The 16069-nt window shown below is 46.0% G+C and overlaps 1 protein-coding gene across 1 annotated transcript in view; it reads right to left on the reverse strand.

Moving 5' to 3' along the window:
• KMT2D (lysine (K)-specific methyltransferase 2D) overlaps positions 1-846 on the reverse strand; it is a 94511-nt gene extending 93665 nt beyond the window's left edge. The window contains exon 1 of the mRNA XM_015405874.1: positions 798-846. Within this exon, the coding sequence (XP_015261360.1) occupies positions 798-846 (49 nt within the window). The remainder of the gene's footprint in view (positions 1-797) is intronic.
• Positions 847-16069: the final 15223 nt, after the last annotated feature.

Raw genomic sequence — 16069 nt, forward strand, 5'->3', positions numbered from 1 at the left:
CCCAGTGGCCACAAGGGCCCATTTACTTCTAGGAAGCTACACTGTAGAAAGCGGAGAGAAGAATTCTTGGATACCCTCATATGAGCACAAAATCTGACACCTTGTGGAAGCCAAAGAGGAGTCATACATTAAAAGCAGTACAGGAAGCAGATGCTCAGCTCTTGAGTAACCCAGCAGCGTCAGCCTGTTTTCTGCACACCTTGGCAGTTGCACACCCTTCTCGGTAGGCTTACCAAGGTCCGGCGGGGGATTTGTATTTCTTGCCAGGAGCCTTGCCGCGGGGACGGCTGCACGCGCTGCACCCACTGTCGCCAGGATGTGACGCTCCGCGTTGCTCTGGCAACGGGGCTGTTTGGAGTCCTGTTGCCAGAGCGACGTGGAGCGTCACATCCTGGCGACGGCGGGTGCAGCACGTGCAGCCGTCCCTGCGGCAAGGCTCCTGGCAAGAAATACAAATCCCCCGCCGGACCTTGGTAAGCCTACTTCTCGGTTTGATCTTCTCTGCTTTGAGGTCTAAGGCAGAGTGCTGCTTAACTGAGGAGCACGTGCCGCCTGCTTGCAGAGTACCACCTCCCACATGCTTGGCTATACTGTGGTCCGGATGGCCTCCTGCCCCGCATGAACCCAAGAGGAGAAACATACAGTATTGCAGTCACAAATGTGTCCGGAAGGTAGGGTAGCATTTGATGGATGGCAGGCCAACACCCTACACTTTTTGCAAGAGGCTGTCACCCACCCATTACTGCACTGCACTACTGTAAGCAGCTGTCTAGGGCAGCCATCTGGGAAGCACCTACCTGGCGTGCCAGAGTCTTTGTCCTCACCAGGCAGCTTCTGATCGTCCATCCTGTCTCCAAGAGACCTGGAGGAGAGAGAAAACAGCTTGTTAAAGCCCCGGTCCTATTTGGGACCTGCACCTTTAGTCCCCTGTACCTTGCCATGTTTCAAACGATGTCTCCACCTTGGTGCTGCCTCAGTATTGATCACCTGTTTACCCCTTGTCTCGTTCAGGCATGCTAAGCCCAATACTTTGTGCCAAAAGCTTTTTTTTAAAAATCAAAACTCTGGGTTAAAATCCCAAAAGTTCTACACTCAGTCATACAAATTACGTTTGAATACTCCTTTGCTTTGCATAAACTATTCCACTTTCTAAATAAGTGGGTTTGGATGCAAGCACTGATGTGCTGGAATACAAGAAAAGAAAGGGTATGAAGACCGGATTTTAGGAGGAGGCTACAGGCAGAGAACAGTAGCATGAGAGAGCTGGGGAAAGAGATATGGAACACCAAATCCTTCCTAGAAACATCTACCAAAAGCCCAGATTAACAGCAAGTGGTCTCATCACCCTGACCTGGATAGCCCAGGCAAGCCCGATCTCGGAAGCTAAGCAGGGTCAACACTGGCAAGTACTTGGATGGGAGACCTCCAAGGAATGCCAGCAGTCGGGAGGTGGGGACAGGCTTTATTCAGCCACCTCTCTGAATATCCTCCAGGCCCCCAGCAGGGGTCAGTCATCAGAGGCTGCCATGACTTCCAAGTGTGCACGTACACACACGCACATATGAAAAATACAAAACAAAAAAACAAAACCCAGCAAAAAGTGGTCTCATCAATAGATAGGTCTCCAAACTTTTCTATACAAGAAAGAGTACCAGAAGTGTACTTGAGGTAAAATTAAAGATTAATTTCTCTGGATGCCAAACTAGAGTCTAAAGCTGCACAGTAACCTGCAGGTGCAAGTTGCATACAAGGGCCTCAAGCTTGTATAATGCTGTCTCTTTCTACCTGATGTTATAGCCATCTTCAGGAACTCTCTCCGTTTCTAGTAGATTGGAATACTTGCTCCTAACTGATCATGTATTTCAAAGACTACAATCATAAAGCCAATTTTTTAGTCCAGTGGCACCTTTAAGACCAACAAAAGTTTATTCAAGGTATGAGCTTCCGTGTGCATGTACACTTCCTCAGATACATTGAAAAACTTCTGTGTGCATGCACACTTCCTCAGATATATTGAAATGGAACAGTTCATATATATAGGCAGATGCCTCTACATAGGTGAACAGCAAATTAGCATACAACTTCATGAAAATGTTTTGACATATGCGAAGACTAAACAGCAATAACAATCTAAATTATTACTAAAGGTGTGTCACTGGTCCACAACAAGGTGCCACTGGACTCAAAATTTGTTCTACTGCTTCAGACTAACAACTGTGCTTGTGTGGATCAATCATAAAGCCAGACTTTGCAAGCCTATTGTTCAAAAGCGCCACTGCTAATTGCTACACAGACGCACATTAAAAAGGTATAAATTCAAAACATATGCAGTAAGAAGACACAGTACCACAAACGTCATGTTATATGAATGCATGTCTAATCATGAAAACCTAAGCAGAGTTACAGCCTTTTACATGCACTGAACTCAAACGGGTTAGAAAACTGTAACTCTGTTTAGGATTGTACTGAGTCTCCATTTTCAAAGTGCTGAGATTGGCAGTGAGGTCGTTTGAGTCTACTCTTACCTTTCTTTTACTGTCAAGACCTGCTCCAAGGTTCCAGTAGAAAATCAGGGGGTTATCCACAGTGTTTCCTCTAAGCTGAGTTAGTGTGAGTTAGCTCACAGTTTTTTGGCCTCCAGATCACAGATTTTTGTCTAAGCTCAGGAAGGATGGCTCCAGAGCAAACTAATTTATGCAGTAGCCAAATCACTCGCTCACAATTTTAATGCCAGTAGCTCACAAAGTAGAATTTCTGCTCACAAGACTCCATGGCTTAGAGGGAACATTGGTTATCCATACACACTGATGATACCAGCTACAACAATAATTTCTCAACAACCTGAGAATGTGAAATGCAAATAGAAAATCTGTAAAGAACCATCTAAACTATGAGGCCACTGAACCACAGGAAAAAAAAATCACAGAAAAATCAAAGACAAAACCATTTCTGCTCCAAAGTATAGACTATGCATAATGTGCTTTCAAGGGGTGGAGGAGAATCAGATCCTACAGAAGGCTCCGTTATTATTATTCAGCATGGGCTGCGTCCACCTAAACCCAATCAACTGTTTGCCAAGGAACACTGTGGTATCAGAATAACTGAAGATTTAAATCGTTTCAGAGGGTTGCCATGTTAGTCTGCAGTAGAACAGTCAGGGGTCGTTTCGTAGAAAAAGAGCTAGGGGAACTCATTAGCATACCTCATTAGCATATGCCACACCCCCTGACATCACCGGAAGTGTGTCATAAGGCCACACCTCCTGATGTCACCGGAAGTGTGTCATAAGGCCACACACCCCGCCCCCAACGGTCCCGGCCGCCACCGCCAGCCTTGCAGCTCCACTGCCGAGCCCAGTGGTGGACCTGCAAGGCTGGCGGGAGTGCAAGGAAGCCCCATGAAGGCCCTCCCTGGCCCCAGGCAGGCAGGGGTGGAGAGAGGCAGGGAGGAAGCAACTTACCCTCCCTCTTCTCCTGCCTCCTCCTGGCTGAATGAGGGCCGAAAGAGGGGCGGCCGGAAGCAGGGGGCAGGGCTTCATCATGTGCCCCGCCCCCCGTACCTCACCCGGGGGAACTGCGATCCCCCGCGATCCCCCCCGAAATGACCTCTGAGAACGGTTAAGATTTAAGTCCAGCAGCTCCTTAGAGATGAACAAGACTTTGGGGGTGTAAGCTTTGGAGAGTGAAAGCTCCCTTCGTCAGACACAAGTAGGATCTCCATTCCTCCTAGTGTCTGGCAAAGGCAGCTTTGACAAAGCTTATACCCCCAAAAAATTTTGTTGGTCTCTAAGGTGCTACTGGACTCAAATCTGACTGGAGATTTAAAGGGCACAGTTGGGCAATCTCTTTCAGGGCTTCATCAGTTGCTTCTAGTGGCTAACATAAAATAACTGTAGCTGCCGTATGAGTGCACTATTTCTTGTTGTGCAAAAACTTTCCAGAAGTTTCACACTCAACCCGCAGTATCACGAGAATCCAATGAAAGCTATTAACTCAAACCCATCCCTATTCAGCTCACAGCAAGAACCAGACCCCGCACCCCCAGGCCAGAAACCCACATTGTTCCACATCCCAACCGCTTTCAGCTGTTGTCTCATCACCACCCCCAACGCAGACTCTCCATCCCAAACAGCAAGCCACAGGATTGGGGATGTCTGGTCTGGTCTTCGGTATGATGGAGCTAAACCCATCCACAAAGAGCAGACCGCTTGCTAGCAACCTCTGCCACTAATTGAGAGATAAAAGAGAGAGCCCTACCTCGTTGCTTATAATCCAGACAAACAAGCCCATCCACCCCCAACCTTTAACAGGATCGATACCTGATGGGAAAGATGGCTTATTAAGTGGAAGACGTGATCACAGCATTATCTGGGACAGTAGTCTCCTAGTGGTTAAAGCAGTATGAGATCTTTTTGACATTTATACAGACTGACCTCAATTAAAACCTTCAATAAGCAAAGGAAGGTATGGAAAACCAGAGAAGGCAAACATGCGTCAGAAGTTCTTCTGAAGACAGGCACCCTACCATGCTTCTAGGGAGGACTGGGGAAGAAAAGGTTGCCACAAAGCCACTGGCTGCAGGCGAATGCCAAGGGGCTGCAAGAACAAGTAGGTCATTCAGCGAATGACTTACAGAGCTCTGGGTCAAAAGTTAACCAAGGTGATAAGAGGAAGGAACAGAGCAAGAAACTGTGTGTTTGGAATACTATTCCAGTGGCATCTTCGACTTGTGAGTTTTGGAAGTGGTCTCTCACAAAGCATGGGAGAGAATATGGATGCATTCAGGCATCACTTTTAAGCTAAGACATGCACGAACCCAGCTTGTTGCCCTCTACACGCCTTCCTCTTTCATGTGAGTCCCAGCTAAAAATTAACTCCGGTTACTAACAATGTACAAATGCAGACAATGTGGTTTAACTGGAGTTTGTTCTCCCTCTGGAAAGCTCACCCTAGTTAACTCAGATGCCTGCATTCATAAACCACAGGTAACTGGGGTCATTTTCTAACCAGGGTCCTCTACATGAGGAGGGTAGGACATAGCATGCACATAAGTGCACAGCTACAAGCCAGACTTAATGCCACCTTAGTGACACCTGAATACAGCCCAAGACAAAGGGTTCATCACCATAACCATACATGAAGAGTCACTGTTTAAAATGCTACAGAGGTTTCCCCCTGCTCAGACTCCATTTTACTAAGCACAACGTTGGGAATAGGGGAGAAATCAGTTTCCCCTTCATTCCAGTTGGGCTTTTCACAAGGTGATGGTTTAAAAAATAGGACAGCCTCTCCTCTTTCTTCTGCCTCAATTCACCTTTCTGAGGTACTAACAAATGTGTGGGGGTTTTTTAACTGAAAGGCCTACCTCCTCACTCTGCTCCGAATTACAGAGGAAACTCAGGCCACTCCTTGTCGTCATAGCACCTGTGGAACCCTCTGCTGCTGCCAATGGAAGCTCTCCTCCTTGAAGGAAAAGCACTTCCACCTTTTACCCAGGCCTCTCCCCAAGCTACAGTTGCCAGCTTCAGGTTGGAAAATTCCTGGAAATTTGTGGGGGGGGGGGGGGGAGAAGGATCTCAGTAGGGCATAATGCCATAGAGTTACCAATCTAGACTTCATCACCTTTGAAATAAAAGCCCTCCATTTTGAGGGTTGAACACTGTTAGTGAGATGCGGTTTGAGGCCTTTAATATTTTTGATGCACTTATTGTTAATACTTACTGTTAAGTGGTTTAATTCCTGCTCTTTTGTATGATTTGTACTGCTGGTTTTATATTTCTATATGTTTGTACTGCCAACATTTTATAGTAAATAAACAAAGCAAGTTTTTTCAGTCTCCCCTTGTGAATTCATGGTGTGTGGGGGGGGGAATCAGGGGATCATCAAAGAGTTTATGAGTCAGAGCTATTTGAGGGCAAGTTTAAGGTCTCATACACAGAGTCATTACCTCTGCATCCACCTCAACTCTTTTGTATCAGGAGTGGTTCCATAAGGTTCTTTTGCTCTTCCAACATACATTGAATGTGAAATATTCCAGGTTACATTTTATTACTTAAACACAAAGCTGGTAAATTCATTGTGGTAAGGTGGTAAAATTCATTGTTCTGAAGTCGAAGTATACAATCCTCTGTACAGATCTTAAGTATTATTATTATTATGATCATCATCATCATCATCATATGGCATTGTGTATAGTATAGTTGGACTTTGATTCATACTCATGACTCAAAACGGGGCAGCATCGTAACTTATGCCAGTAATACAACTTTATTTTTCTAGATTAAGAAAAAAAAACAGAAAAAAGATGGACTCCAGGTCTGTCTAATAGGGTTGCCAGCCTCCAGGTGGGGCCTGGGGAATCTCCCACTTTTACAACTGATCTCCAGCTGTCAGAGATTAGCCCCCCTGGAGAAAATGGCTGCTTTGAAGGGTGGACTCTATGGTCTTATACCATGCTGAGGCCCCTCCCCAAACCCCACCCTCTCCTGGATACACCCCCAAAGTCTCCAGGTATTTTCTAACCCAGACCTGGCAACCTTACTGTCTGAAGACTACTTTTCTAACTAAATCAACCAGATGATCTTTGGCACTGGGGAGGGGAGAACAGAAACCTAAGACACTGTCATCCATCTCCCACACAAATCACTCCCTCTATTTCTCCGCTGCTCATGTTTGCCAGTCTTCTAAACAAATCTAAGTATTTCTAGCCTTCTATTGCATGAAGGAAACTCTAGTTTCCATTTCCACTCAAGAGCCCAAGATGTGTAGGGATTTATTAAGTTGCAGCGGGAGAATAACTGGCAGCAGCCAGTACTAGATTTTGTTCCTATGTCATACGAGGTGGTCCTTGGTCCCTGTATTACTCAATGTAATATGTTCAGCCTAGTGGTGCTTTTGATGACTGCCTGACAGATGTAGCTGGTGCAAAACAGGAATGTATTACGTTGGTGTCTCAGAGCTTGCAGTCGTGTAGAATACTGGGAAGAACATAGGACACTGTGTTTCATCAGTAAAGTTCAAGATAACTTGGATCCTGTCTATCTCAACTGCTACCTCCCGTAGTGATGTCTAAGGCTAGCCCTTTTGGCTACTCAAGGGTATGAATAGAGGCCACTCCATAGTGATACAATATTCTACACCTACATACTGACCAGAGTCCAAACCTGAACATCAAAAGATATTTTGCATAGTATAACTTCCATTGGCTCCTGCTAATTATCACTGAATATAACAACCCACATCCTTGCAGAGTATGGAATGATGTTATTCAGAAGTGTTCAATACGCCCTGACCTGGATAAGCCCAGGCAAGCCCAATCTCATCAGATTTCGGAAGCTAAGCAAGGCTGACCCTGGCAAGAACTTGGATGGGAGACCTCCAAGGCATACCAGGGCTGGGAGGCAGAGGCAGGCTATCAAGCCACTTCTCTGAACGTCCTCCATGCCCCAGTAGGAGTTACCAGAGGTTGCCATGACTTCCAGGCACAGGCACGCACACACACAAATGCAAAAAAATACCCCCCCAAAAATGCTCCATACTAGGTCCTGCAGGTTCAGACTTCCCATTCAAGAAAGTAGATACTGGAACCTTCCAAAGGAGAAAACTATTCCACAGGAAAAGTGGGAGGATTTCCCAGAGGCTGCCCTTCCAGGAGGCTCAGGTGCATGACTGTAAACTTCCCTTTCTTACACTCACCAAATGGTTCAGGTTCCAGAGAGGTAGTTGTACTAACCTATTGCAGCAAAAGGAGTCCTGCAGCACCTTCAAGACTAACAGATTTATCCTGCTTTTGGATAAGAGGTCAACAGAAAGCAATGGATCTCCTGCCCACGGAGGAAGGAACAAAGGAAAGAGCACTACACAAATGTCGGATTATTCTCTAGGCAAGAAAAACAGGCAAGAAAAATAACCACTGCAACAAGCTACCTCTTACTTTGCAGATCCCAAACTGCAGATCTGTGGAATTCACTTTTCCTAAGCTGAAAAGTTATCTCAAGAGGCCTAGATATGATCCCTATTTACACTATAACTTACAATATTACAGCAAGATAGATTCAGGTGGGTAGCCATGCTGGTCTGAAGCAGCAGAGCAAAGTTTGAGTCCAGTGGCACCTTTAAGACCAACATATGTAATGGTTGAGGAAATTCTGTTTCACTGTATCTGAAGAAGCGTGCTTACACATGAAAGCTTATACCTTGAATAAAATTTTGTGGATCTTAAAGGTGCCACTGGACTCAAACTTTGTTCTAATATTACAGCAGTTACTCAGGTTCACAAAAACCACTGATCCAGCCTTGGGAGTCTCGGAATTTATTTTGGCCTGCAGTTTAAATTCTTTGGTTCTTTTCAGCAAAAGGCTTCCCCTGATTAAAGAAATCTTACCCTACTAACCGTATGAATTTTAGTCAATTGATTACACCTGCATAAACAGGCATTCATTCGGAGTGGGGGAGTATTATCTTTCAGTGGCACACACAAGGGTGACAGCAAGCAAACACCTTCTTAGAAGAGGCATATCTTAGAAGAGGCCATCTGAGTGAGAGAGAAGAAAGAGTGCCCATTACAACAACAGTGCCTGCCATCATACATTTTTGGGAAGGCATTAAAATAATTAACCATTAAAAAACTGCTGCCCAATTCATTACAGACACTTTTTTAACCAACCCAAAGCTTTAAAAATCAATGAGTAAACCTGATTAATTGACCTAAAACTGCAGGCCTGTTTTACAGGAAACAAGCATGGGAGTAACTGAGCATGGGTGGCCTCTGCTAACAGAGCTGCTGGTAAATTTAAGATATCAAAAAGACTTCTATGACAATTTTTTGTTAACTGTAGCTTGCTTTTAGTATTCGGATCCATATTCTATGGACTGCCTGCAGTCTCCTGTGTTGTACTCAGTATTGTTACTTGCCTTCAGTTCTGATTGTAACTGGAGAAAACCAGGATACATAGATGCATTTTCCAACATCCAGATTCATTTTCCAACATCCAACTCAAAGACTTGCACACTACTTTGAGATACTTTGGTTGATCTTGATAGAAAGGTATTACATTGACTTTGTTTCTAGACTGTCTTCATGGAATTGATCTCAACATGTGAAATGGCTCATAAAAATGCATGGTTTCTCAACTACTTAATGTTTAAAATTTTTGTAATCCACCTTCAGTCTCAGTGAGAGAAGTGAATTTACGAAGTAATTAAAATAAATAAAAGTCACTAGATTGCTGTATTATGAATTAAAACGTACAAGGCTCTATACAATATTTCCCCATTTGTATCATTCCTAGTGCTGTATTCTCTTTATGGTATTGGAGTACCAATATCATACATGCAAATGGTAGCTGTTTAAGTATTTTACCCAAGAGAAATAAATACGCTTCTGCCATGCAACAGCAGACATGCAATAAGATGCCAGGAATCCCCAGTTGCCCCACTCCATTCAGTTGGTGCCAATACTCCCCAAAGCAGCTGTGTTAATCTTCTATTCTGCAATATCCATATAATACACTAGTATCTACTGCTGGAGAAAAATAAAACTGTACAAAAGCAAGAGACACATTTCAAACCAGTGAAGAATACTCTTAAGTCACCTCCACTAGAGACGCTAACCCTTCTCATGCCTTCCAAAAGTTTTCCCTATGAATTCTGGTCTACCAAACCCAGCCTGCTATTCAACTTAAGGATCCCCTTCAAACAAAAATCAAACATAATATCCTCAAAAGCACTCTCAAGTTCTGATCCTGACAATTCAGTTTAAGGCACCAAACCCGAACTTTAAAAGTTCAAGATGGATCCACAACAAAACAAAACCACCTAAGGCATCCCACCATAAAAGATGATATTTTGTATTAGTTTTGGAGTAAGATTAAAAACAGAGAGCACGTCCACACTACATATTTAAGCGGGCGTCAACACCATAAATGCTCATTGCCCTGGAAGTCTGTGAGCTGTCATTCAGAGAAGGGAGCTGGAGAACTTCAACGGAATTCCTCCCATGCAACTGCAACTCCCTGTTCCACCAAAACAGAGAGGGGAGGAGCCACAGCACACAGGATGGGACCCAGCAATCCATCAGTGGACAGCGCTAATGGATGCAGACTTTCCCCTTGTTCCCTTCACCACAGCGGTGCTTTCGACCCTGGGCAACAGGACTCCCTGGATCACAAAACCCGTGCGCTCTTAACAGTCGTGCAGATAGAGGACTGCACTGAAGAGGCGGAAGGGGACAACATTTCCCCTTATACCTCTTCCACCAGCTGAAGGAAGACGTAGGCGGGGCCATTCCACCCATTTCCCACTCACTGCAGCCCATCCATTCCTGCATGATTAGCCCACACATGGCCCTGGGAACCAACTTTTCTGGGACTGGAAAGGTCTGCCGGAGGCAGGGAGGGGGAAAGATACGCAATCTGCACACACACAGATCACTGGATCCAACTGTAAGGAATAAATGCCGGATCTTGACACCAACCCATAAGGTACTTTTAGTTTTTCAGTACAGCCACAGTTATTCACACAAGAGCCAAAACAGAGCTTCACGCCACTTGCTCACCCCTCACCCCTTCCTAGAGCTCTTCTGCTGCCCAAAACCAAACACATTAAGTTTAATGCACGAAGGTTTTAGAGTTAGATTCAAAGAGATCAGCAAAAACAGCCTTTGTCAGATCTCATTTTGTGCTGCGACACCCCCCCCCCGGTGTAAAATAATGGCAACCTTGGGTTCTATGAGAGCTGTGAAAATTTTAAAAACAACATTCACTCTCAGCTTTGGGACAGGAAAAAAACCCCATTAAGCCTGCATTTTCCAAAGAGGTTTGTGCTCCTCACTGATGGATCACTAAGCTAGCATTAAGGGCAGCATTCAATACGTGGGGTGAAATTATTACATATAATTAGAGATAACATCCTAACTGGAATCTCTTACTGTCAGAAACCTCTCAATTATCAAGTTCTTCCACCCCAAAGGCAAAACCAATTCTAATAAGATGCCTGTAAGCATATTCCACACCCTCTTCAGGGACAGAAGGGACTGGAGTGTGTAATATTGGCTCCTGGGACTGGCATACAGTACAAAGCCTCTGGATTAGCCAGGGCTGGTTTAAGTTGCCTGGTCAACACAGTTGACCTACAGGGCATCTGACATCAGCTCCGAAAAATGACCTCAGTGACCCACAGTTGGCACAAACACACATGGTCTGTAGTGCTGATTTTTTTTTTTAGGGAATTCAAGGAGATGCACATTTTAGGACAAGGAGTTATAGCACATGCCACTGCAAGACCATGTTCTGAAGATGTATTGAGAAGTGTTGGGTGGAAGAGAGGTATGGCAACAAAGTTCTTATTTATTATTTCCCATACCATCAGAATAAAATCAAAGAAATAAAGAACAAGGACAATAACGGCTAAAATGAGTACAGGATACAATTTACAAATGCGATGTCACATAAGGGTGAGAACACTTTCTTAGATTGACTGGAAGCTGCACAGAATTCCTCCCTGTGTAAGAAGTTCAGGTTTCATTTCATCACTGGGTCTCTTCAAAGGAACAAGACCAAAGACAGCACACCTACTGTGATTGTAGTAATGAAAATGGATTATAGTCAAAAGCTTTCTACAGCTGCAACAATGAAAAAAATCCTCTAAAACATTACTATAATACAGTACTTTGAAGGTGGAGGGGTTTATTTAATTCATTTATACCCCGCCTTTCTCCCCACCGGAGACCCAAAGCAGCTTACATCATTTCTCCTCTTCTCCATTTTATCCTCACAACAACCCTGTGAGGTAGTTTGGCTGAGAGGGTGTGACTGGCCCAAGGTCACTCAGCAGCTTCCATGGTGTGAGTGGGGATTCGAACCCAGGACTTCCAGATCCTAATCCAGCACTCTTAACCACACTGTCTGGGTTCACATATCGTGAAGCCCTCTTTGCAAATATTTATTTGCTTCATTTATCCCACACTTTCTCCTGCAATGGGGACCCAAAGTGGCTTACAATATTCTCTTCTCTACCATTTTATCCTCACAACAACCCTGTGAGGTAGGTTAGGATGAGTGTCTGTGACTGGCCCAAGGTGGCAAGTTTCCACAGCAGAGCAGGGATCGGGACCTCCCAGTCTGACACTCCAAGCACTTCCCCATGCCTGGATGCGCACAAAAGCCCAGCATCCCAGAATAATTTCACCTCCCCTCCTAAACAGTCAAGTAAGTAATGAGGTTTTAAAGCAGCACTTTAACCATCCAGCATGGCGCCAGGAAAACTCTGCCCCTTGATGCAAAATCTCTTATTACTGCTGCCATTCCACAGCTCTTCCCCAACTGTCAAGAACAGCACTTCTTCCCCCGGGGGTTTCAGGGAACTTCGATCCAACAGAGAGAGGTGATAGATAGATACACAAGTGCAACAGGTGAGGCCCACCAAGTCCCCTTTGACAGCAGGAGGCGGGGGAAAGACACATACCATATACACCAATGAGATACAAGGGCTTACTGAGTCCCTCTCCCCAATTAGCACAACACAAAGAAGCCTGCTCATTAGGAAAGGGCCAGATCCATACGCAAACCGCCCAGCTCTGGAACCCCTTTGCAAACTAGCTTACACCAAGAATCTGGATTTCAGCCGATTTTTTAAAAAAAGAATATTGCATCAATTACATCCTAGCTGGAGAAGGCTTGCTTTGAAAGGGAGAAAATGCCAATGCAATCCTCCTCTCCACCCCCCACCCACCCCCTTTGAACAAATCCCTTTGGACTCCTCCATAATCCCATGCAGACTGCACAGATCTGGGGAGGACACTGCTAAGCAAAGCAGGCCTTGCCACAGGGCTTGCTGGGCTTTGGGAAAGTGTGGATTGGGGAAGGGAGGGAGGGAGGCCATTTGTTCACTCTTGAGTTCGTTGATGGTACATGTGAAAGGGATGGCTGGGGGGGAAGCTTGTCAATCTACGTCCATTATCAGCTATGTCCACTCCCAAACCACTGGGCAGCTCACATCTGGGCCACCGTGTTTCAGAAAGATCTTACCGATTAGTGTTACTTTAGCCCTCTTTCCCGTCCTGCGGGCCCACAAGTTTAGAGCCACGGTTGCCATCCCAGGTTCCAGATGGGATCAAATAGAAATGTTAATTTGAAGGAGGGCACACTGGGGGAAAGAAGCTGGGGAGGGAGTGGGGAATAACTTCAACCCTCTAATGAATGGTTAATCACACTTCCTCCCCATCCCATTCCCCTTTCGCAAAATAAAAGGGAGCCAGAAGACAACTTCAGCCCAAAACAAATACAGCTCCCTGTGGATTCCGTCGCTGTAAAAAACATACCAACAGACCTTTATTTGTTTGGCCGAGTGGAAGGGATTAAACCTCTCCCCACTTCTCTCCACATAAAATAAAATTACAGATCCGTGTTTTCTCGACAGGAAGGGTGCAAGAGCCATTTCCCCTCCAACCGCTGATTTAGTAAGGCCTACACTATGGAGGACAATATTCCCAGTTCGCTGCTATCAGCGGCCCTCCACCACCCACCCTTCCTCAACAGTTTTTACACAACAGCTTCCTCCCCCCTCTCATGCAGCAGAATTCTACATAAATCAGCACCGTTTAAAAATCTGACGTAAATATACTTGCAAGGCTCAGAGGATATTGACATTCAAATAAGGCTAAGAGGCAGGGTTCTACCGGCTCGTTCTACATGTAGAAAAATGGGGAGTCCCACCTACCTCTCTTCTACAAGATGATCCAGAAATCCTCACCCGGCAAAATCCATCGGCAAAAGACAGCAGAAATCATTATCCAAAAAATCGAGGAGAGAGAAAAAGGAAGGGTTTGCATTTGTTCCCTCCTTTAAGGGGGGGGAAAAGCCAAAAAGAAAAACGTTGGACTTTTATTTACAGCCACCCCGGGAAGGGGGAGGGGGGACACACTACAGCAACCAAAAATTAGGTTTAGAAAGGATGCTAAATCCAATATCCAGGATTTCTCCACCCAGGGAAAAAAATAGAACGCCCAGCCCCCTTCTGAGAGGAGGGGAGGGGAGAGCTTTGCTTCCTTCCACCACGGCAGTTTAGGGTTCCAAAATAAGCCCAAAGAAAGAGCGAAGCAGTGCGATCCCTAGGAGGAAACACAAAGGGAGCTCCGGGTTTGCCTTTGATCTTCCAGCATCCGCATCCGACGGAGAAGGCCTCTCTTTCTGTTGCCTTTGCCCATTCTCTCGCTACTTCCACCTCCGGATTCCCCCCTTACACCCCACTACCCCCTGCTCGGTCAGGAGGCGCTCTAGTGGCCCCCCCAACAGAACGCTCGAACACTCACTTGGAGAGCGGATGGAACGTCGGATGTTCTTAAAAAGATGGAACCCCTTCGGATGGAACGTTCAGGCTTCCCCGGGTGTGTGTGGGGGGGGGGGGGAAGCGAGTGGAGGAGGGGCAACAGAACGTTCAGAGTTTCTCTCCGGATGGAACGGACATACTTTTTCCTCCTTCCTTGCAATTCCTTTTCCAGTGAAACTGACCCGAAGACTCAGATTATCATCCTCAAACAGCTACATTGAATCCTCCCGGAGAGAACTAAACAAACGTATACAGCCTTCCCTCGCACGAACGGCTGCACCAACCCCACTCTCTTTACGGCTCGTTTCGGGGTTGGGGGTCCCTCTCTTTTGCTTTTTTTTTTGTTAACCTCCTCCCTACCTCCTGTTCCAGGCCTCTTCTCTTTCTTTTCCTGTTTCGCTCTCTCTCTCCTTTCTCTGCTTTTTGTTTACTTCTCACCTTTCTTCCCTCTCCCCCTAATCCTCTGCTTCAGTAGAGGAGGGAGGTCAAAGAAACATCTCTGGCTGGTCTTTACCCCACCGCCCTCTGCTTCCCCCACACACAACGAAGGGCTTCAAGGAATTGAACAGAAAGTGTTCACCGAGGCAGCCATTTTCAGAGAGGAAAGTAGGTCCTGCTGGGCCAGCTCCGGGTTTGCTTAACCTCCCCCTCCCTCCTCCGCCTCCTGTGCAAAGGGAGGGTGGGATCCCGGAGTTAGGGACTGCTCCCTCTCGCTCTCTCTTTCTCCTCCTCAATGTCTCTTCTCCCCCTGGGGCGGAAAGAGAGCGTCTCGGGAGCGATGCAATTTCATCCCCTCGCCTTTTCCTCGAGATGGTGGGGTGTATTGGAAAAAGAACGAACCGAGCACTTATTTTGTGTTGGAACCCGATGGCGGAAGCGCACGGAGCTCTAGCTTTTGGGGAAGTGAGAGATGCGACCGTACGGAGCCTCAGTGCACGCTCTGCTGAGGATCACTTCGCCAGTTTTAACCCTTCTGTGCCCAGGCCGGGTTGTTGCAATAGCACGTGGGATGGGTTCAGAGGGCTCTTCCTTGCCTCTCCACCCTTTCCAGGGGTGTAAGGGAACGTGGGACAGGTGCGTTTCTTGCGAGAGGCGAGGAAGCGGCAGTTTCGCTCGTCACGCCGAGTGGGCCGCGCAGGAAGCAGAAATAACAGGGATGCCCTAGCGCTTTGCCACTAGACCATGCAGAGCTGTGGGGCGTAGGATGGAGGGGCCCGGCTAACTCCAGAGGGGGCGCTCGCTCACCCAAGGCACATGCCTCCAGGACTTTGTAACCTTCGCTTAAAGGAGGTCCCACTGCGCCCCCCAGCGGTCTGAGCCTTTCAGATCTCTCAGGGAATATTTTTTTTGCGACTCATCAAGGCTTTTTTAAGTCATGCAAGCTGTCCCGAATCTTTCAAGAGAAGCCATAAGATCAGTTATAACACGTGTTTGAAGTTTGGAACCACGCTGCTCATAAGTTTGTTCTCGAAATGTCAAGTTGATCGGGAATATATCTCCCTCTTAAGCACTCTTTTAGGAATAAGAAACAGTTTCTTCAGGGTTTCTGACACGTGGCCGTCGTAACAGGTATCGTCTCCAGGTGTTTTTTTATTTATTTATTTTAAATATTTATACCTCGCCTTTCCATAATGCCCGAGGCATTGTCTTAGATGTGATCAACTTAGGCAACTAGTTACATAACCTAGTCGTGGTTGGAAAGTCCTTCTTTTCTCCTGATTTCACATGCAAGGTTTTCATCCCTG

This window comes from Gekko japonicus, unplaced genomic scaffold (genome assembly GCF_001447785.1).
Source record: "Gekko japonicus isolate JY-2015 unplaced genomic scaffold, Gekko_japonicus_V1.1 scaffold246, whole genome shotgun sequence".
NCBI classification, from domain to species: domain Eukaryota; kingdom Metazoa; phylum Chordata; class Lepidosauria; order Squamata; family Gekkonidae; genus Gekko; species Gekko japonicus.